We start from the raw sequence: 23475 nt of genomic DNA, 5'->3' as shown, positions 1-23475 counted from the left end.
TAGAAATGCCGTGTAAAAAGAAAAGTGGCCTTAACCCATGATTTCTTTGGCAAATGACAGGGCAGTTTCTCTGATGGGACCTTCAGAATAAATGATTTTGCTAGTGTAAGTAACCACTGTTCACAGTTCATTCAAGCTGTTCTTGCACACAATTGATTTAAAAAACATACATATTCTTGGAGCTGCCAGCAGAAAACAGCTTAGATTCTGCTAGCCTTCAAAAGCATAGATGTCAAACTTGGATGTATTTGAGCTGCTACTCTGTGGCCTAAAATAGTGACTTCTTAGTGATTTCTTCATTTTCTACAAAATAGAAGAACGTGCGTTGGTGAGTGACCTACCTTCAGTGCACAATGCACTAATAGAAAAGAGTGAAGAGCTCACAGCACACCCATGCACACAACTGTTCTCCATTCCCAGGCTCAGTCTGTTAAGTCATACATTGTATGACTTGGCTTGAGCCACAAGACTAAACTGTTAGTAAATTGTTTGTTACCAGCCATTGGCTTTCAATGCAGTTTACATATTCAGGGCAGTTTTTCCTGATTGCATTTTTTTTTTCCTTTACAAAACAGGTTTGTGATGAAATAAACCACTTCTAAAATGCATTACACATATACAAACAAGGTTGTGCCAGCTTAATTAGGTAAGTTTAAACATTAAAAATCAAATTAAACTAGTGTGTATTTCTTAAAGTGGCCAGTAAAAGAATGAAGGCATGAAGGGGTAGTTGGAATGTATAAATGGGAGATGTGAATGCACAGTAGTATATGTGAAAAACAGTACAGGACCGTTCTTAGGAGATGTACACATCAAAAATTTGCTTAATAAATGAGCATTGCTTTTATGGAAGGCTAAAAGTGAATTACATTCTAACAAACATTTCTACCTGGGAATTTGATTCAAAGTAGATAATCGCTTGATTTGCTATTGCACAAAAATAAAGAATATTAATTGAGGTTTGTAAAGTCTATCTAACATTACTTTGTCCTGCATTTAAAGACATCCCATACTTTACAAATTTATTTTTTAAATCAGAAAAGATGTCACGGTTCTTTCACTTACTAGGCCCTGACCTGGAATTTGCATACTGCTATCTCCACAGTTTTTATAAAAGAATGGAGTTACACACACAATTCTGCATCTAGTCCTGACTGTGAAAAATGTTTTTATCATACATTTTTCTAACACACTTCGCCATTAAACTTTTGTCTCCATTAAAAAACACCCTAAAGGAAAGCTTTATTGCTATGCAACTTTAGAAGACAAAAGTAATCCTGTCACGGGAAAATGGCAAGTCATGATTTATACTACAGATTTCAAAACTTCAAAAATGACCTGCTTTTAATTACAATGTTAAAGTACACTTGTGGGTGGGTAATCAGTAAAACATGAATTCCTCTTTCTTCCCACTCACCTCTTCTTAATTCAACCTTTTTATATATATAAACACACAGAAGGAAGTATAATAGAATATTTCATTTAATAAAACATACTGATACACAGTAGACTCCTTTCAAGTCAAAAATTGACGACATGATATTGTATATAAATTTGTTGCTCAAACTGGCTTTTGGCTTGCACTTTTTTGTAGTGAATGAGAGTTGTGAAGTTCAGGATCTCTGTGAACTGCCATATTCGTTTCGTCATAAAAATCTTTCTCAAATAGTCGCTTTTCACACAGAAAAGTCACTTTGTCACATACACTTTTCATCACAGAAAAGTACAGAAGACATTTCTGAATAAATTTGTTGCTCTTCATTTTTAGGAGCTAAATTGTATAGAATAATATTTTCAAAGCAACTGTGACGATCTCATGTGACCTCTTCAAATACGATCTTTTCCTGATATTTTTCTAATAGTCATATTTCTAACAACAACAACAAACTTCTAATCTTATTTTAAAATTGCCTGTAGAAGAAAATCTACCACAAAATTTGTTAAATTGCTATTCAGTCATCAGCCTGAAAAAATTTTAATGTCCTTTCAAGTCAAGTATAGAAACAGCCATATTGTGGTAATATGCCACAATACATTTATACATTGCTGGTTGACAAAATTCTCTAATTCCTCTGAAAAAAATCCAATCCTGAATCCTAAGTATCATTTAGGCAAGGTATTTTTCCTTATTTGTCTTAACAGTAGCTTTACTCTGAGCTGTGTTACAGATGCTGATTTTCAACAGTTGTCTCCCATGGACTTGATATGGCCATGTGCATCCAGTCTCTTTCAGTAGCCCACCACATCCTAGAAACGTATGGCTGTAATAGCCCCTGGGCATTAAGGCCCTCCATGACTTCACCAACAGTTTTACATGAGCATGAAACTTCCAGAAATCTAGCATGGTTCCTGCTTGGTAACACCCAAGCTCTTCCAGAAAAATCTGGCTTGCTGTTGTGTTTCAAAGTCGTATTTTGAACAAACTACTTGCTGAACCCTTACAACATATTAGTGTTCAGTTGCTGTAACAAAGTCTATTAAGTACCCTTTTCAGATGTTAGTTTTTATTGCATGTAATTTCCTAGCTTGCAAATCTGAAAAAGGAGCCCTGCGGCAGTATCATGTTTTAACATGCTACGTCTCCAACATGAAGCTTCATTCATGATTTTCACAGAAGGTATACAAGCAAAGTGCAATCTCAAAATCACAAGTTGTTTGCCTGTACTAAAAGGATATTTTTTCCAGGTGTAATTCCACACTAAAGTCATAGTTTCATCAACAACTGCCTCACTTCGTGAGATCTATCAACACCACCACCTGAGCAAAAGGAATTCCCCTTGAAACGGGAGCTGGCTAGCTACTGTCCCTTAGACTTCTGCGGCTCTCTAAATGACTGAACAAACCTACCCACCTGACTGGCACACCGCCCCCGCTGCTCCCAGGCTAGGGCAGGGAGCAGGCTACGGGGAGGGGGAGCCCCAGCACCCGCAGAGCCCCAGAAAAAAAAAGCAATAAGGCTGAGCCCAACGATTCGTGCACCCCATAGCCAGGTGGAAAAGCACCGAGCGTCCCTGCACCCCACAACCCAGTGAAAGGCACCAAGCGCCCCTCAGAGCCCCTGAGGTAAATTCGCGGGCAGCCCAAATGGCCGCCCCCGCCCCTGCTCTCCCCGCCCCCGCACTTCTCGCGAGACCGCCGCCGCTCCCGGCATCCATTTCGCGGCCTGGGTGAAGGAGGGGGAGCGGCTGAGGGAAGATGAAGGCGGCCGCCATGTTGGGAGCTTCAGGGCGCTGCGGGAGCGGGCTGTGCTGAGGGAGTCTGCGCGGGGGGAGCCGGCGCTGGGGGATCGGCGGGAGGTCGGCCTCGAAGCGAGAGGAGGAGAGCGCCTGCCGCGGTTCCGAGGCGGGCTCGTTTAGTTGTTTGCGCTCGGCAGGGAAGGAGGGGGGAGTCCCTGACCGAGGAGGCAGCACCATGAGCGGGGGGACGCCCTACATCGGCAGCAAGATCAGCCTCATCTCCAAGGCCGAGATCCGCTATGAGGGGATCCTCTACACCATCGACACCGAAAACTCCACCGTGGCGCTGGCCAAGGGTGAGGAGCTGGCGGAGCCGAGGACCGGGGCCTGGAGGCCCAACCGCGCCTCGGGAGCGGGGCGGGCGGCGGCGGAGCCGTGTGGCGACGAGGGGGCTCCGGGTGCCGAGGGCGGGCCGGGAGGGCCGGGAGCTGAGCGGTTTGGGCCGCAGGCACGGCCTCCCGCCCGGAGCAGCGGGGGTGGAAGCGAGCGAGGGGCCGGGGAGCAGCGCAGAGAGCGCGGCGCGGCCTCTGGTGCCGCCGCCCCCGGGAACCCCCATCCCGGCTGCGGCCTCGTCAAAAGGAGCTGGGAGCGGTGCCCCGGTCAGGACGAGGGAAGGAAGGGCTGCTAAAGAGGTCGTGGTGGAGGAAAAGTACGCAGAGCTCAGCGGTGGGAGCGCTTCTGAGTTACGAAAGTAGGAAGTGGGGTAGGCAGAAGGACGACTTTGCATCGTAAGGATTCCGGATCTAAAGGGTCTGGGGCCGCGTACTGCTCAACTCTTTAGCGTCCTGCAGTAGGAGACAGCTGAGGTCTGCAGGAGATACTATGGGTGCTAGATTGTCAACAAAGAGCTCTTCAGAAACTCATCGTGAACTGTATGTATGGCACTGTATAGATCAAAATTCTGTGCTGGCACGGGCTTGAGAATATATAAGCCAAAGTGCGTATGTGCATGTTAGGAGAATGTGCTTACAATGTGAGAATGTTGGACACTGGGGAGTGGGGGAAAGTTTTTAAAAATGGCCACATGAAGGACGTCACCATTCCTTGTGTGTGATAATGTACGCTCAACACAAGTCTGTTAGCCATCTCAGTCAAAGTACAATATTCAGGTCAAAAAATAAGAGTTTTTAATACCGTTTTAATCTTTTATTTATTCTGCAAAACCTGGTGGTATTTTAATTTACAATTCTTGACTCTGTAGTGTGGTTAAATAATCTAGATGCATATATGAAAGCAGAGAGTTCATCCAAAAACTGCTCTTTGTGTAAACTAAATTTCTGGCACTGAGAATATTCCAAGCCTCTGTTCCCGTTTCATATGGCATACTTAACATTTTAGGTTCATGACAGTCTATAGATTTCTTTATATGATTAGTGTATATATATAGTTGGTCTGTGGAGTTTATATCGTAGCAGTTTCCTTTCATCTCTCATTGGCATCTGTAGTAATTTTTGTTTGTGTGCCATGTCACTTTAAGGCGGCTCCCACCACCAAGTATACGGACAATTATTATTTAAAAAATGCATTGCTTTGTCTTGTGAATTCTTGCATGTATGCTTTGAAACGCCTTATAGTAGGTTTGGTTGGCTTGCGTAGTTCATTTGCAGACCATTTAGCCTTCATGATGTGATCTTACTTATTTCTAAAGTTGCCTTGAGGTTGAATTACGTTGCTGGAATTGAATTATGTGTTTTAAAAGGACGGATAGCTTTTTTTAACATGAAAAGGTGATGAGCACTGTGATTAAAAAAAAAAAAAGTTTAGAAATTCCAGTTTAATATTATGATTGTTAAGGTTTGTACAAAAGCACTTAGAATCCCATCCTTGAGGAGCTTGTCTTACTGTAAATTAGACAGATTTAGTGCTGACCAAGCCGATCTTGCATGAGTTCTCGGGAGTGATTAAGTCATGTCATGGCACATCTGCCAAAGTGTAGTTATTAAAGATGGATCAAACTACAGTTACAAATCTAATCTACTCTCTTCCTGTAGCTCTCATCACAAATGTAAATCTAAACCATTAAATTTGCTTTAATAAAACTTGGCTGAGTTAGCTGAAGAATGTGTGTTTTGTAATGACAGTGCCATGATTCAGAAGAGAATAAACCAGTATTTCTAGGCTACTGAGAACTAAAAATCTCGAGATTAATCTGGAAGCTGATAACAACCATGTTAGACTGCGAAACAACTCACTGTGCTCGTGAACAAAGTGTTCAGCTGTATAGAGTATTCAGGCTTTTGAATAAGTGAAGGCTTAGGTCATATGTGTGTGGTATAATAGCATGTATATATAAGGTGACAAGTGTGGTTAACTATGGCTAGGACTGTTTGTAAAAGAAAAAAATGCATCTTCCTTCTAAAGTGTCTGTAGCTGTAAAAATGTCAATTGGGTAATATTTATCTATTTCTGTGGTAAGATCAGAAGTCAAACCAAAACTATTTACTGGGGTCTTTACCACAGATAAAATGTTTTCTGTCTGGGAAAAAAAAATGTTGCTTCCAGTTTGTTCCACTCTGTAGTTGGCTTCGTGTGACTGTTACCTGAGTTGAGTGCATGACAGGTTACTATTATTTTTTCCTAACTGAAATAGAAGAAATTGTTTTTGACATGAAGTGCAAAAGCAGGGATAGAATCTGTTCTTGAATAGCTACAGATTTGTCTGGCAGTTGGGCTTAAATAGGCTAAACTGAAGTCTGAGGTTAAACTGATGGAGGGTGTGCGTGTGGAATGTAATCTGTCTTAAATCTTTTGTGGTTTGGGCAGAAGTATGATTTTTGGGTTGATAACAGAATACAGACTGTAGTCTTCAGTTACTGAGGGGCAGTGTTTTCTAGTTCTCTAGCCAGAATTTTATTTACAAAGCTGTGATCCTTTCAGTAGTGAAAGTTGTGGCCTTGTGAATTAGAGGCAGATAGCAACTGTTGAAGTATTGAGTATAACATACGGCTGATGATGGAAGGCAATGGATCCTTTCAGAAATTGTGCAAGTTTGTCGTTATTTAAATAAAAACTGCTGTCTAGATGACACTGAATTCCAAATGCTAAGCAAGTTAGCTATTTTTTCTGATGTTTTTGTATATTATTGGGTGCATATGTTTTCTTTGGATTTCCACCTTCTTAGAGCTAGTGATTGGAAACAAAAAACGCCCACTTGTATTCTCAAGTTTCAAATTAAATTAGTTTGGAATGTGCCTCCAGTTCCACTTTTTCTTGTTTTTGTTTAAACCATCATTGAGTCCAACCAGTTTCAGAACAGACTGCAAGCCACAGATAGAAGGCATAAAGACTTCCTCACTGTGGTGCTTGCTGTCCTACCTAGGAGGAGCTGTAAAATAATTGTGTCTGATCGTGGTTGGTCTTGCATGTTGCAGCATTAAAAAGTAGTTGTGATCTTTCAGCCTTATAATACATAATGGCTTTCTGTTCCAAGGCACTGACTTAAGGAGAGGGATTTTTAATGTAGGTAGGCCCTGTAAGAACAATCATATTGGTTCAGAAGAAGCTTTGTTCCCTGCCAACCATAGGGAATGTGAGTATAAGAAAATGAGAGAGTCTCTCTGATATAACATATCAGTTTTCACTTAATCAGGTGTTGGGGATTCATGGTTGGAGTTGCATTTGGACCATTATAATTAATAGCTATTAATGAAGCTGCATTCATGCACTTGATAAGTAGTTAAAATTCTGACATGTTCAGCCACCTGTATTTTCCGTTGTCTAATGATGCATGCAAGAGAAAACTTGCCTTTTTTTTAGACTTTTACACAATATTAATCGTGTGAAAGAGTCAGAAATGAAGATAGAATCAAGTTAAATTTGTGTGAAGATCTGAGTATTCCCTATAATGCAAGGGTAGGTACAGAAAAGGAAGGGGTAGTTCTATTAAATTTGTATGATGTTGTTTTTCAGGGTCTGTTAAGTTGTATGCTCCCCCAACATCTTGAGGTTAAAGGCAGGTGTGCCAAACCAGCCCTATGCATAGTGTGTCACAGCAGAATGGTTCCTCTTGTCAAAGCCCACTCCTGTCTGCTTTCGTCATACCTTATCTCCCTGTTAACACAACACTCCTGTAAGTAAGGAATGAGTTACTGTTTCTGAAGGTGCGTGTCCTTCACTTTAGTAATTACCTCAGTGGTGTGCAGGGAAAGGGTTGTGAGGTGTTGAAGAGAGATATAGTGAACTGCTCTGGTAGAGGTGGCCTCAGTTTTGTCACCAAACATCTCGTGGGACCCTTAAGAGTGGGGAAGCACTGGTTTCTGCATCTATGTGATACATCCAAAGTAAGGCTGGTGAGACTGTCTTGGAGCTGTGTGCAGAGACTGACTGAACTGCATATTTGCAATAATTCACATTAAAGGGGAACAGAATCCTCTTTTGCTAGTAAAGTGTGGCTTCTGATTAACAGTATTTTTGTCATCCAAAAGGTGATTGTTTTTGTTAACTGATAGGGAGAGTTGCGGTGGTTTCCTTGGATACCATACTAGTATAACATAGTAATAGGTATTAAAACAGGGTATGTAGTTGTAACATTGAGGTTGGTCAAAATAAGTTTGCTTTTAATATTATGATGATAGGTTTTTGTTTGCAAGTCAATAAACCAGTTTAGCTCATTTAAAAAAAAAAAAAAAAAAAAAAAAAACAACAAAACAAAAAAAAGCCACAACTTTTAATTGGCAAGGTAAGATTGAATGAGTTTACCACAGTCCTGGTAAATGTTGTAAGATGATGTTATTTTTCATGTGCTTATTTTCATTTCCTCTCACTCTTCAGTATTTTGCTATATATGAACTACTGCACCTTGTTCTGGAGGAAGGAAGTAGTCTGAGGAAATACCCCAAGAGAGTGAGCTGGACAGAGCTCTAAGACTGCTGCTGCTCCAGTACCTTATCTTTTTGATACTCTGCATCTTAGTATTTCTGATAATGCAGAATTATGGTAAAAGCTGTTTCTTTTGAATATTCTACTGTATTGATCACCTTTAATATTAAGATCTTTGCTCTGATGACTTCAGATTCTGTTAAATCCTAATCCAGTCTAGGAAAGAAGAAACTATAAAGACAGATATCTCTTTGGAAGTTATTAAAAGTAACAGAAAACTGTTATACCAGTATATGAAGAACCTAATTGGGATAGATACATCAAAAACATTGAGTAGTCCATATTGTTCCTTGCTTCCAAGAGAAACCAGACTCAGGGTGTTTACTCTCATTGCTTTGGGGTGAGAGAGAAAGGTTGAAGACGAAGTTGGAGGAAATTATTTCTGTTGGGAATGGGTATGCAATCTGTTGGGCAACATGGTTTTTGTATTTTGAAACAAGTTGCCCTAGAACTGGCTTGATTTGGGGCAGGGAAGAGGTGGAGGAAAAAAAAAGCCCAAACTTTTAATAGCAGCTCTTGATGTGTTTTGTTGCAAAACCATAGATGATGTTAGCTGTGTCTTGGTCTAGTTGTATAGACAATTAAATCTGTTACAGATGAATTCTAATTTTTGGTGTTGGAAATAACTTTTGAAGTTTATGTTATGACGTGAAGAAAGACAAGTCCTTGTTGACGTATGATAGAATACCTTTTCCTCTCATAACTTGTTAGTGGACGGAAGTTAAGTTGTTCACTTTTTCTTCATTAGTTTAGAATGGAGAAAGGTAATTCCCAGGTATCTTGTGTTGTTGGTATTAATGCTAATATACTTAGGCACATAGCATAGATCTGATTTACAAGGGAAGTGCTTTCAAAACAGGCTTCTTCCATAGCTGATCAGATGAGTTCTTCTATATAAAGGTTAAATGTGTTCCTCTAGTTTTCTACCCCTTTCTGTGGTGTTACTACTGTTTAGTTCCTTCACTTTTGCTAGGAAGTAGAAATACTTAGTAACTTACTGATCACAGCCTGGTTGTTTTTGTGCACCTTTGTAGGCAAAATGGCTACTAGACCAACCATCTCAGTGTGGAACAGAGAACCAATGGAAAATCGACTTCTGTTATACTTGCCAAGACTGCAGTTCAAATGATGTAATGAAGAGCCAAGTTAATTAACTAGTTAACTAATTAATAGGGTATATAGGATGGCCAGAAACTGAAGCTGGATCTTCGGTCAAGACTGAAGTTGAAGGGTCTGAATAAAAAGCAGCAGAATGAACTGTGTGCAGTAAAGCACACAACCAAATGATAATGTTGATTTGTTCTGTGTTACTTTTGAATTAATTTCTACCAATTCTTTACCTTCACGTAACTTGGTCTTTTTCTGTAGAGAGAGAAGACACTTAACACAATTTTGCCTTTTGACAGCTCTTAAACACTCTCTGTAGTAGCATTCAGAGCAAAGTTTTAGATGCATAGAAACAGAGAAGTTGATTACATTCAGCTTAATAGATGACAGTAGATGATACAAGTGTGAATTAAATATTTGTAACAACTTAATTTTATTTTTCATTATAGTGTGGAATGATCTCTGTAACCCTCAGCTATGCTTCTCAAAAAAAAATACTTGACTGTTAAGTTCTGTTCATGCCGTACTAGAAGAAAAACAGTGATGGAAGATGGTATAGCCTGAGAAATGACTTGATATTGCTTTGTACAACTGTACAGGAAGCTCTGCTTTTCTTAACTGGAGATTTTATGGCTGTAAATAAGTGCCTAATGATGTCTCCAGATTGTTGATGCGTTCGAGCAAAATACAGATGTTTTTGCAGCATAACCTCTATCTTACAGTGCAAACAAAAATGGCTTAAAATGGTGAAGCAAAGACAGTTGTGAGGGATTGTTGAAGCTGATACAAGTTGATGTTCAGTAGAATGGTATTAACATTTTATTCTTCTCAATTTCTTTCAATTCATTGTTCAATTTTTGCTCACAAAACTCAAGCTCTTATAGACATGTTTGTTTTTTTTATTGTTCCATTTTATATTCAGCAAGGGTTGGCAATCTTAAGGTGAGGAGAGGCCTTGGAGAGTGTACTGAAAGTAAAGTGATACTATCCATGTATGCAAGTAGTGATTATACATAGGGGAAAGGGAAGAGCATAATAACCATCATTATGCAATCTGAAAATTGTTGGAATTCAACTAAGTACATAAAAATAAATTTAATGTATGTGGCATACTATGTGGGCATGCTTAGGAAGATAATTCTGCCCCAGTGAGTTTACTTAATTTGATGTAAATCGTATGAAACTTACACTAATGAGCAAAATACGTTCTGTTTAGTGAAAACTGTCTACACATATTACAGAGATACTAATTTTCAATTTAAATCTTGATTCACATTCTTGAATCTATTAAGAAATACTTTGCTTTGGGTCATCTGTAATATCTTAATTTCTAGTAGTATTAGCATAAGATTTTTCCTCACTTGCAAACACATAATATGAAATATGCGAAGTCATGTAGTCCTTGATTTGTAGGACTTAGCAACCTTTGTTGCTACTTGGCATTCCTGAAACTATAACTAATCTCCAGTGAGTGTTAATGTTAAAAAAAATAATAATAAAAAAAAAATAATTAAAAAAAAATGCTGCTTCCCTTCATCTTCACAAAACAATTGGAATATTCAACCTGTGACTGGTAGTGGAAGACATGTCTAAGTAAAGAACTGAAAAGGCATCTTTCAACTTGAATTTTAACTGAGATTTATAAGATCAAATTATTTGTTTCTGTCTGAGCAGTTGATAATGGTAATGAATATACTTTGTTAGACTGTTTTGCTCAACAAAATGTTATTCTTATTATTTAGAACTCTTTACAGCATATTGGAAATCTTTTTGTTAAATGAGGGTTGTTTTGTTCTTTTTTTTTCGCCTTTCCACTTGTGCAGTTCGTTCCTTTGGTACAGAAGATAGACCAACTGATAGACCTATACCGCCTCGCGATGAAGTCTTTGAGTATATTATATTCCGTGGTAGTGACATTAAAGACCTAACTGTCTGTGAACCACCAAAGCCTCAGTGTTCTTTGCCACAGGACCCTGCTATTGTTCAGGTAAGTCAAAACATATCTTAAGCAATAAACATTTAAAATACAACGTAGTAGTTTAAAGAGCTCTTTAACGGAGAGTGCTTAAAAATTAAGAACTTCATTGCTTTTAAATTCACAATCCAGTGTAAAGGACTAAGGAGAGACTTTTTTTTCCTCTTTTGGATCCTATCTGTAACTGAAAGTCAAAGTTGAAATCTAACTCTAGTACAACACACTGGACACAAAAGTTTATTCATTTCCGGTGTTTAGCTATTCTATAAGGTAAAAATCTTGAGAATTTTTTGAGGTGTATACTTGTAATCCTCTAAGGTCTTTTTTTGAATCTGATGCAACTGTTTCTGTCTGTGTTCTTTGAGATCTGTTGAACTGTGTTACTGCTCATCACAATAGTAGTAATAAGCCCACTCTCCTTCAGTATGTCAGGGCCTTACATTGGTCATGTGGTTTTTAAAACTTTAGGGAAAAGATGCGACATTTTTCATATTTGCCAACAAAACTTTATAGAGGTATTGGAGAAAAGCAAAGTTCAGTTTCTGAGGCTCCAGAGAAGATTGCAAGTTTTAGGGTACTGTTTTCACAGATTTGTAGCATTGGAAGGCATTTTCTAAACTGTATATGTAGTTGTAAAAATGTTTTTGGCTATTGATTGTTTTTTCATTCAGAATAATCTGCATAATTCACTATTTTTGTTGTCTTTTCTTCACTGAAATGGTTATAGTCTTGATGTTAAAACAAGCTCTTGAATGTTAACGGTTTCTTTGTATTACTAGCCATAGTTGTGGTGTTAGGGTAAATTTTAATGAATAGCTTCTGCCGTTCTTGCCTTGCAGAGCTGTTTACTACTTCTTGTGTTTTTGTCTTTAGTCTTCACTAGGATCTTCAACTACATCTTCATTCCAATCTGTGGGGTCCTATGGTCCTTTTGGCAGAATGCCTGCGTACAGTCAGTTTAGTCCAAGCCCGCTAGTGGGACAGCAGTTTGGTGCTGTTGGAGTTGGTATGTTCATTTTTAACGTTTTGTGTTTTCCTGCAAGTGAAGTTCCATGTGTGTATGTAGACAGCGATGAGTGTGTGATAGTCCATTGATGTTTTATCCTAATGGCAGATCCAAAGTCTTCAGTCTGTATCAGTCCCACAGTTCAGCTGAAGAATAGTGGGTTTTTCATGCCCTTTGCACCACAAATCAAAACATTCATATGATTGAGAACTAAATGCCCTCAAAGGGATGAGTGGGGAAAGGTTCATGTATTCACAAATTTGTTGTTAGATATATATATATATATTCATTATTATCATCTTGTATTCTTTCTATTTCGTAAGTGATAGAGGCAGCAACTCTAGAAAAGCCTCATAGCTGTGCTGTGGATATCTGGTTTCCTAGACTGACCAAGGTAGTGTGTTCCTTCACCAAGGGTTTGGATTATTCAGCAGTTCATGTGCCAGGACAGTTTTCTAACTATTCATGAGATGTTAGCTTGGCACAAAATCTATTGCTTTAAGTATTTGTGAGTTGCATGTGTTGCTCCTTTCCATTGTAGATTTAATAGTAGATGCACTCTAAGACTTACCAAACAAATTACATTTCTCCCTTAAAGTTTCTGAAGTAAAAGGAGAACTCAGTTTATGTTCTCAGCAGTAAAGAACAAAACCAATCCAGCACATATGACTGTACAAAGAAACAAAATAGGCATGACGCTTATCTTGTTCGCATTCAGTGCGCGGAGGCGAAGTAGATGCATCATTGTTTTAAGATGAGAATTTTGGGGCCAGGAAAGAAAGTTGAGGCCTTATGTGCAATACCAATTTAGCAACTAGTGTGTGTTGCACTGGTACAAGTGCAGCTGTGATAGAGTATGGTAATGCAATGGGTATTACTTGACTGGTGTCACAGCAATGGCTGAAAATTTTGAAAGTAGTTAAAATACTAAAAACTCTGAATTTTTGTCTTAAGTCTTCAGAATTTACTTATTTTTTAATCTTCCATGATAATAAAAGTGTGTTTTCCTAGTATAATCAGAAAGTTCATTCGTATTTAAGATAAGTTGATCTTTAGCACTCTTTGCTATGTTTATTTAGTGAAGTGTTTGTTTAGTGAAATGCAGCTAATAGCTTGCAGTAATCCTGAGGGTGAAAGCATTCATCTTTGAGAGTGAGATGAGAGAACAGAGGTGCTCCTATGAAGTTTCAGATGTCTTTTTTGTATTCCACCTTTTATTTTATCACAAACTTGTGTTTGTGTAACTGTTATGTTGACAATGTTACTGTTTTTAGGGAAAATGCTAGTCATATGAAAGTCATATGGCTGAAGAACTGGCCATAACTTGGTACCAGTAAATAAAAGTTGACAGTCATATTTTTGTTTGAAAGATAGGAAGTTGAAATACATCTGAATAGCATTTGTGCATTATTCTGTAAGGTGCTATCATGGCCATGCATGGCCATGCTATGTTAGCGCTTGTGATGTTAAAGTTATCAGTGTTATCTTATTTTTTAATAAAAACCAGCTAGATAATACGGTTCTACCAACTTGTTAAGAATATGCACATTAAACTTAGTTGGCATTGGGGAGCAAGTGTTCTGTGTATTTGAGAACGACTGCATAATATGGCTTCACTAATCATTTAGTTTAAATTAAAAAATAGAGGAAAGTCTAGAACGGCTTTTACAACTGTGTTATTTCTTTCAAAGCAGGAGGTTCTTTAACGTCTTTTGGAACAGACTCTTCAGCCAGTGCTAGCATGTCCCAAAGCACTGCAGTTGGTTCTGCATTTACAACAGATGCAAGGTCACTAAAAACACAGATGTCTCAAGGTAAATCATTTTGACTATTATTTGTTTTCCAGTTTTAGCTTTTGACCAGTCATTTTCTCAATCCCTGCAATTTAGGTTGTTGCCAGAAATGTTAACCAAACAGCTCAATTCTGTCATGAAAACGTGGGATATTAAGAGAACACAACACAGAGTGTTTGCTCTTCAAATGTATTTTCCGACATGTAGGTATGCTGTGTAGGTAACTGTTAGCAATGCGTTATTTTCAAAACATCTGTATTGAGGAGTAAGATTTAATTCAATTGAATAATTTTAGCAAATAGGTACATACGGAAATCTGATACCTAGTTTTACTGATAGTATGACAAAGCTCAAGACAGTTTATGCTTACTGAATTGTGAAGTCTTTCAGCCTATAATTTCTACCTAGAATTTTTACATATTTATTCCTAAAAGTGTTTTTTATTAGTGTGTATTTACATAAATAATATTGACAGCACACCTGAATGCCTGTAGAGATAGTGACATTGAGAGTTAAATCAGCTTAACAGTAATAGAAACTGCACAGTTTCTTCTGTAATACTGCAGAAAGAGAGAAGCAGCAATAAGGATAATTCTTGATGTTTTTTTGAGTGGCAAAGAGGAAAGAAACTAAATGGAAAGCAACTTCACCCTCACTTGTCATGAAAATGTGCTAAGGTTACTCCTTAAAATCCAAAAGGCGTTATTTCCTACTCTTCCAGTTTTCATTGCTGTGACTACAAGCGTGTGCAAACATACAGTACTGATGGTTCTTTTCACGTTTCTGCAGTCAAGTTAAAAGGCAAAACACTTTGCTTATAGGAAACCCTCTTTTCTTAAATTCTAGTTGAAGTTTGTGAACAAATAAGGACTGTTTTCAAGGAATAGTTGAGTAGATTACTGAAAATAGATTAGTTTGATGAATTAATTATGCTAAGCATTTAGTTTCAGGAGGGGAAAAAAAGTATAGCTTGGTTTTCAGCAGGTGAAATTAAAACCTCTATGATTTTTGGATTTAATGTGACATACGCTCCAGATGAGCAGACATTCTGCTACAAAATTTGCAGTGGGGCATCAGCAAGTTTCTTTGTGTGTATTTTCTTTTAAAAATGTTTGCCTTTTCGATCATACATGCGTTGTTCTTTTGGTTTTGTTTTGTTTATTTTTTATGGGTTACTTATTCTTTTCATTTAGATCTTGAGACTTGAGTCTTACCACACAGATAGATCTGTTGAGAAATTAGTGTTGTCATAAATTTGCCTGGTCAGATTGGAAGTCTCCATTCTAAACATGCTTCTGGCCCCAGTCACTCACACTGCAAATTAAAATGTATGAAGAGCACTTTGTGTGGAAGCTTTTACAGCTCCTTCATCTGCATTATGCCTGGCACTAGCCATCACTGTTCATAATCTTGTAGTGAACATACAACATTATGCTAGATGAAATGAAATTTCAGTGTCATAACAATATTTCTGATTTTGGGAGCAGTCACTCTCCACTTGGCTTTCCAGGGAAGCAGAAAGAGTATTTATCCCTCCAGTCAATCAAAGAATTTAATTCCACAGCTAAATGCACATCATGGATGTGTGTTGGTAGGGATTAATTGTCCTACCCATTTTTTTCTTTTAGACTGGGGGAAGGGAATTTGCTAAATATCCTTCATTCTGGATTAGTGGATCTGAGGGTGCAGAAATATTTATTTCTTCTTTGGACACAGCTGTCTTGACTGGTAAGGCAGATAAACCTGTCAGTCTAGATTGGTTGAGACCAGTAACTCGAATTCCTGTGTGAGAAATAACTTTTTTTTTTTTTTAATTTTAGGTCGTTCAAGCCCTCAGATGGATCATTTGAGAAGGAGCCCTACCATGGAACAAGCAGTACAAACAGCTTCAGCCCACTTGCCTACTCCAGCACCAGTTGGGAGGAGGAGTCCTGTACCAGCCAGACCTATGGTGTCAGCTAGCCAAAAATCACTAGAGAATCAAGAGCACAGACGAGGTAGCTTTTGATAATTGTCATGTGGGTTCTTTTCTACCGTACACAGCTGAAATGCTTTTTTTAAGGTTAACACGTAGGAATTTTCCTGTTGTCCATTAGTAGTAGACTGGCCAGCAGAGACCTGGATTTTATATACCTTTTTTTAAAGTCAAACATGCGTTATTTCCTTTTTTCTCTAAAACGTTAAACTCATTTTAAATTCATAGGTCTAGATTTTTTGAAAATCTGAACTATATAGCTGTATACATAAGTATGGTAGAAAATACCTAATTGGATAAACAAATCATCTTTTTATTTCCAACTTTAGCTGAAGCACACAAGGTTTCAAGATCAGAAAATGAACTCAGAAATGAAAGCAAACGACAAATTGGTAAATCTTGTTTTGAGAAATAGCTATTGTTCTAGTTTCAGACTTCAATGAATAATTTTTTTTAAAAGACTGCAAGAAACAACAATATTACATATATTTTGAGAAGTACGACGACTGTTTTTAGTATCCAGAAATCTCAGTCCAGAAATCTTGCAGTCCAGAATATAGTAATATAGAACTTAAGTATTTAGAAAGTTTTCACGGAGTTGTTTGTAGTAGGTAACAACAAGTTCACATTGGATCAGAGTAAATACAACTACAAAAGGTCAACATTGAAGAAAAAATATCTTGTGGTTGTTCTATATTAAGTGACTTGAATAAAAATTGAAAAGTATTATTTCATGCTGTTATGTTTATAGATTCATGAATAAACATAATAGCATGTAACTTGCTACAAAAATAGTTGACAGGAAAGACATTATCTCTTCAGAAAGCTTTTTATGACTTCTAAGAAGTCTTTTACTACCCAAGTGTGTTCTGCTTTATGTGTCATTGCCGTATTCACTTTGAGTTTACGATTTTTAAGCTGATCCAACAGGACTTTTAACAACAATAGTGCAGGGTGCATGAAGTCCCAAACTTTTATCTTGGAAGTTTGTTTTTTTTTTGTGTGTGTGGTGGTGGTCATTTTGCTTTTTTTTAATTCCAGAATCTTCCTTTTTTTAGTTCCAGGTGCTCCATCAGCACGGAGAGGCCGTGGAGGTCACCGAGGGGGCCGAGGAAGGTTTGGTATTAGGAGGGATGGTCCAATGAAGTTTGAGAAGGATTTCGACTTCGAAAGTGCAAATGCACAATTCAACAAGGAGGAAATTGATAGAGAATTTCATAGTAAACTTAAGCTAAAAGGTAATCCAATTTTTGCATTAGATTTAAGCATGGTAAATTAGGCATCTCTTGCTGATCAAAGTTTAAATGCTGCTTTGGAGAATCCATTTTTAAGAGGTATAACCTGCTAAGTCTTGTTTGTGGTCATGGGGAAAAAAAATCAGTTGACAAGTAAACTATGATCATCTACTTACTTCATTAAGTATTCGGATTAACATTTTAGTTTGGGTTTTGAAAGAATTTTAACTGGCAAATAATATGGCATGCTTAAACCAGTCAGTCAGTTAAAAATGCAGATTACTTGAGCAGCAGTCCTGATAGTGTTAATGTACTCTGGGGTTCTGGAGAAGATGCAGTAAAGGAAAATCTGTATTTATATTTCCAGTTACTAATACATCAAAAGCAGTAACAAAAACATGAGTTTGGGATCAGAACTTTGCTGGAGAATGCATGAGGGCTTCAATTTCTAAAAGTTTCTGACATTTCCTTGCTTTTACCCTTTTCCAAAGAAATACAGGAGTAGTTAGAAGTGCTAGCAGTGTGGACCTTGTTTTATTTTCTGACAGGCTTATGCTTTAATTAACTCATTCTCTAGTGACCAGCTTCCTGTAGGTTACATGGCTGCTACTATTTTTTGGACAAAATAGTTACAGGATAAAATAAAGAGTTCCCTGTTTGGGTAAATGTTTGGCTAACAGGAAGAAATTAATGGTCAAATTTCAGTGTAGAGAAAAATCACCAGTGGAATCCCATGGGATTCGTTCTCTAGTGCTTGCTTTTTCAGGATCAGTTTTAGATAATGAGTTGGCATACAAGTCATGAGTTTGTTGTTGAAACTATTTTTTTCAGAATAATAAGAAAGGGAAATCTAATTATAGAGAACTATAGAAACACCTCAGAGACCGAGTGAGTGATAGTGTGTGAGTTGTGAAAGGGCTGAGGGGAATATCTCAAGTTCACACATGACATCATGAGCTTTGAGATGTAAGCATTTAGTAATGAGACTTACGGATCATAACAGGTTGTTCTGTGGAACTATCAGCTTTTTTCAGTACCAATCAAAACTGCAGTTAGAACTTCAAGTATTATTAGGAAAGGAATATAGCATATAGTCAATTCATGGCATAGCTTGAATGCCCTCTGCCTCAAAAAGAGATACCAGAGTCAGAAGACAACAGAGAAGGGTAGTGAATATTAGCAAAAAAACATGGACTGGCTTTTGTAGGAGGAATGACTAAGTTTTTAAGTATGGAAAAGAGGTAGGTAGGAGGCTATAAAATAAGTAACTATTAAATGTATTCTACTGAAACTTTGTTCTGTGGTGGGTTTTTTGTGTTGTTTTTTAATCCACAGAGAATATAGAGGATATTAAACTTAGAGACAGAAGCAGTGAAACTTCCTAACTCGTGTGTCAGATTATTTGACTTAAACATTCTATTTATGAGGGCTTTTCATATTTCTGAACACTCAGTATTGTAAGAGTGTGTGTGTCTTGGTATAAGTCACCATTGCTATTTTGGTTAGTCTGTTGGTCTGGAAGGCTTCTGTTTAATTTTGTTTTCCAGAAGACAAACTGGAGAAACCAGAGAAGCCCATAAATGGGGAAGACAAAGGTGACTCAGGTGTCGACACCCAAAATAGCGAAGGGAATGCAGATGAGGAAGATCCACTTGGACCCAACTGCTACTATGACAAAACCAAATCCTTCTTTGATAACATCTCTTGTGATGACAATAGGTATGGCCTGTAAGAGGAAGCTTGTTAGTCTGCTTCATGCATGCCTGTGTCACAAGGCAGTGAAGGCACTATTCATTATGATGAACTCTGAATCAAAAGTCAGTAAGGGTTACATCCACATGCAATGGACAAAAAAAAAAAAACATGAATTTGAAAGCACTTTTTTTTTCCTGTACACAAATGCAATGCATTAATAGCAAGACAATTTTAACCACTGTTTAAGAATCATGCTTCTAGAACTTGAGTGTACATACTATATAATCTCCTTTCCAGATCTGTTGACATTTTTATTTTTTGTGACAGAATTAGCACCTTGGTTAAATCAGTGTTGACTGTGATTTGTTAATGGTTTCTAAGCAGATTACATAACTATCTTGGCCAGTAGGATTGTTTAAATGGGAAGATAGCATTACAGGAAAATAAAAGCTTATCTTTGCTGTTGCCTTATTTATTAGGCAAGATGATGTGGATTGCTAACCTAGTTTGAATTAAAGGGGGGGGGGGCTTTGTTATGTTTTAGTGGCAGCTAGATAAGATAAGCACATATAACTACAAACTCTTACTTTCTGTTTGCTGTTTTAAATTGCAGACAGCTCTTACTTATTTTATTATATTTTGCTGTGTGCAGACAATACAGACTTTGTCCTTCTCTATAGGAAACTTAGTGTTATCGGTTTATAACCAACACTGTAACATATCCCTTTTTGCTGAGTTAAATGATTTGCGGCAGACATGCAGATACTTGGAGAAGGCATAATTTGGAAATTTACAATGTGATAATGCATCATTTTTTCATTTCATTGGCTTTCTGGCAATTCTGACAAAGTCAGGCAATCTTCCTTCTGGAAGCGTTTTTAAACAGCTAAACAAATCCATCCTTGTTCCTTTGTGTGTGGCAGGGAGCGGCGACCGACCTGGGCTGAAGAAAGAAGATTGAATGCAGAGACCTTTGGAATACCGCTGCGCCCGAATCGTGGCCGTGGAGGGTTCCGAGGCAGAGGGGGGATTGGCTTCCGTGGTGGAAGAGGGCGAGGAGGTGGAAGAGGTGGCTTCACTGCCCCCCGTGGATTTCGTGGTGGATTCAGAGGAGGTCGTGGAGGCAGGGAGTTTGCTGACTTTGAATATAGGGTAAAATATATTTAATCTTATTATGACCTTTTCAGCTTCTCTGGAAACTGGTGGTAAAACATCTGCTTTTAGTTTTCATGTTGGACTACAAGTTCTTGAATAGTATTTTTGCAGTAATTAATTGAAAATCTGTTAATTTAATGTAATAACCTAGTGTTACTTTACAATCAACAGCAACCAAAACTAAAAGTTGCCTTTCTTCATGTGCCCTAAATACTTGTTCTGTAGCTGGATTTGAAGAAAAATGTAAAAGGTTTTACAGATCCAATACAAGTATTCAAAATAAGAATTGGAAGCATTTTTCTAATCAGTATGGAAAACGTGAAGGCTGAAAGGGAAAAATTTAACTGGCTTACAGTCTGCAAGGAACTTGTTTGACTTCATTGTGAGTTGACACAAAGCTTACATACTTCTAATATCCTATATAGCTACTAAAATATAGTAGTTGAAGTGTAGAGATGACCTTTTGCAAAAGTCAGGTCAAAAACTACTTGAGTTGCATAAGCTTGTTATACACTCTGGAGTTATATTGAGCTATAGTTAAATAGCTGTTGGGAAAGCTACAAAACAGTTGACTTTTTTCAGCTACTCATATAGTAAAAAGGAACTGTGGGAGATAAAGCATAAAAAGAGAAAGAGAAGATCCCTGCCCATCCCGTAGAAAAGGTGGCTTTTAAAAGATTAAAACTACTACTTTCATTTTAGCTGAATGAGGCATAAAAATTCTTTAAAGCATTATGCACAAACCACCACGTAAGCCTATTAACTGAAGTAACCTGATATACAAACATGCTTTCATCATGACGCAAACGTAGAAATAGTAGTTTGTTCAGCAAGAGCTATGGCAGCTAAAAAGCATAACTTTCCTTCTACAGTGCACTTGGGCAGTTTGTTGCTTTTGCAAAGCTGTCAAGATGTCCTATTCTTAACTCCTGTTCCTATCAGCCATTCCGAGGAAAAGGACAGAATTAGATGCCACCCTCAGCTAGCAAAGCAATGTATTCTGTGCTAGTGGTATCTTAGATACACTTCCTTTTTCTTAGAAACAAACTAAAACTCTGGTGGTTTTTTTCAGCACTAATTGATCAGACAGGTTATATAAATCAGGAGAACTGAATTGCTGGCAAAACTTAAAAAAAACTGAAATTTTATTTCAGTGCAAGCCATTTTTTTGACATTATCTTAAACTTGAAAGGACAGAAATTATACTGTTCCGAATCAGTAACATACGTAATTAATGAAAATGATGCAGTTAAGTGTAGCCTTTTACATTCTGACTCAGGAACTTTTTCTGGTATCTTACCTTGTGAGTAGCTAGAATTTCTCCAGTGCAAAATCATGGCTTTCTGGTTGAACAGTTCATTTAAAAAAAAATACTAAGTCTTTTTTCATAACAAAAGTTTCTGACTGTCCCTCAGTTATTCCTTTGTTAAATTGCAAGAATTAGTCCTGCAATTTGAAGATACTTTTGGTAGCTGAGCATGGCTTGAAATGAGGAGTTAAAGATCAAAGGTTGGAATTAGTGAATGAAAAATGTTCACAGCTTTCCAGTGAAGTAGGAGGTGGTGTAAAGACTTAAGATTTGTGCCACACTTCCAGTCAGTGAGTAGCTGCTTCAGGGTGTGCCAGACTGGGGGTGCTTTGACCAGATGTTACTGAGGCCTCCTTTGTGATTTTGGAGCATGAGAAGTAGTCATCACAGTGCATCTTCTCCCAGTGCTGTTACCCAAATTAATCTGTTGTTTTTGTTATTGCAAAATTAATTGTAACATTCTACTGTTGTTTCCTCTAGAAAGACAACAAAGTTGCTGCATAGTCTACAGGAAAGCTGAAACTGCGTGAACGTCTAGATCTTCATCCAGAGAATTAGTTTCAATCTCTGCAAAGAATGAAGTTAATTTGCTGTATACTTGTCACCAGCACTGGGATTTAACTATTTAATTTCAAAGGGGTGTAATGCAGTTACTTTTTGAAAAATGGCCATCTTTGAAAACAGTGAGCATTAAATATATTTGAGACAGAAGGATAAGTAATTTCTTATGTATAGTTAATTATAAAGCAGTACTTCGATGGAGTTTAAGTATTTTTTCATCACTGAAAGGATTTTTCTTATTACTAAACTGTATTTGATAATTGCTTCAAGTTGTAAGGACAATAATTGTATGCAGAAGGCCGTCGATACTGTGAGTGTTTTGATCCACTGAAGGTTGTTTTTTGGAAATCCTGTAATATCCCTTTTGAGATAGTTGTACTTTATCAACTAGGGTGCTGGACAGTAGAAAACTTGCTTTGTCAGTCAGATATGTACACACAGTAAATACTGTTTCTTAGGCAAAGGAAACTTTTTATATAGTTGTAAAATTCCATTATATCCCATTGCCAAAGAAACATTACAAACTTTGTATAGCTGTATAAAAAGCAACTAATTTTTTAAAGAATAAACATTTTTAAGTCGGCAAACATACTGTGTTATTGCAGAAGTTGATATGCTGAAGAACACTGAATTAGTTGTTTTTTTTTTCTTTAGCAGCTTTTCAGGCTTAAGTGTTTGATTTTATATTTGGAGTATAATGAAGATTTGAAAATGTTCTTCCATTGCATAGAACTGGATACACTCTTAACTTTTCTTGCAAGAAATTGATTTTGTAGCTTCTGGCATATCACAGGATTTGACCAAATTAAGGAGATATTTTCAAATAAGGACAAAAAAAAATCATATGTCAATTTGCAATTAATTTTACTTAGTGATAAATATTAACTTTTTTTTTTTCTTAAAAATGGACTGGGCACATGAGTTAAAGCGATTCTCCTGGCACGCCTGGGACAAAAAGTATGTCTCCATTTGTCAGTTCTTGAAATGTTAACTTTGATGTAATACCTGTAGACATAAGCAATTTAAAGAATTCTTAGTGTTTGGAGCTGTTTGCATTTTGATAGACCATAGCTTGGAGACAATAAAAACCTGGTTCTAAGACAGTGAATCCGCAAATGACATAGTATGGACTTTTTGCCAATTCTGAACGACTAGTTACAACTTTTTGATATGCTGAAATAGAAACCTGGTCATTTGTGTCTGTATATGTATATGAAGGCCACAGGAATAAAGGGATCCAAAGATTAAAACATTTTGATCTAATTTGATGAATTTTTTTGTTACTTTATCTTCAAAGTACTCAGTGGGGATAAAGATGTGGAAAACTGCACTGTTGGAAAAATTGGAATATTTAAAAGTGGGTGATAAAATCTTAATTTTATAACTTTTGTATAGCACTACAAGGAAGTATTTTGTAATGGGTTCCTTACTGAGGTCGCTAGGCGGTAGTTACCCTTGTTTAGTAGCGTTCTGCATGGTAACAGCGCTCCTGCGGGGATGGCGAGGCGTGAAGGCAGCGCTCCCGGCAGCGTGACGGGCCGGGCGCGTCC

At 37.5% G+C, this 23475-nt stretch overlaps 1 protein-coding gene across 3 annotated transcripts; it reads left to right on the top strand.

Annotated features, from left to right (window-relative positions):
• The first annotated feature begins 3171 nt into the window (after positions 1-3171).
• On the top strand, positions 3172-23177 carry LSM14A (LSM14A mRNA processing body assembly factor). Of its 3 annotated transcripts, none has more exons than XM_084294873.1 (10): positions 3172-3532; positions 11045-11208; positions 12070-12202; positions 13897-14016; positions 15816-15992; positions 16300-16362; positions 17029-17208; positions 18753-18924; positions 19824-20052; positions 21845-23177. In XM_084294873.1, the coding sequence occupies exons 1-10, from the start codon at positions 3412-3414 to the stop codon at positions 21866-21868; spliced, it is 1383 nt and encodes a 460-aa protein (XP_084150999.1). In that variant the 5' UTR covers positions 3172-3411; the 3' UTR covers positions 21869-23177. The 3 variants fall into 3 exon arrangements, with proteins under 3 accessions (XP_084150999.1, XP_084150998.1, XP_084151000.1); XM_084294872.1 differs by having other exon boundaries at positions 13894-14016; XM_084294874.1 differs by lacking the exon at positions 16300-16362 and having other exon boundaries at positions 13894-14016.
• The last annotated feature ends 298 nt before the right edge of the window (positions 23178-23475 follow it).

Source organism: Netta rufina, assembly GCF_964035555.1.
Source record: "Netta rufina genome assembly, chromosome: 13".
In the NCBI taxonomy this organism is placed as follows: Eukaryota; Metazoa; Chordata; class Aves; order Anseriformes; family Anatidae; genus Netta; species Netta rufina.
Note: the sequence above shows the minus strand (reverse complement) of the source record. Positions and strands in the feature narration are given on the sequence as shown.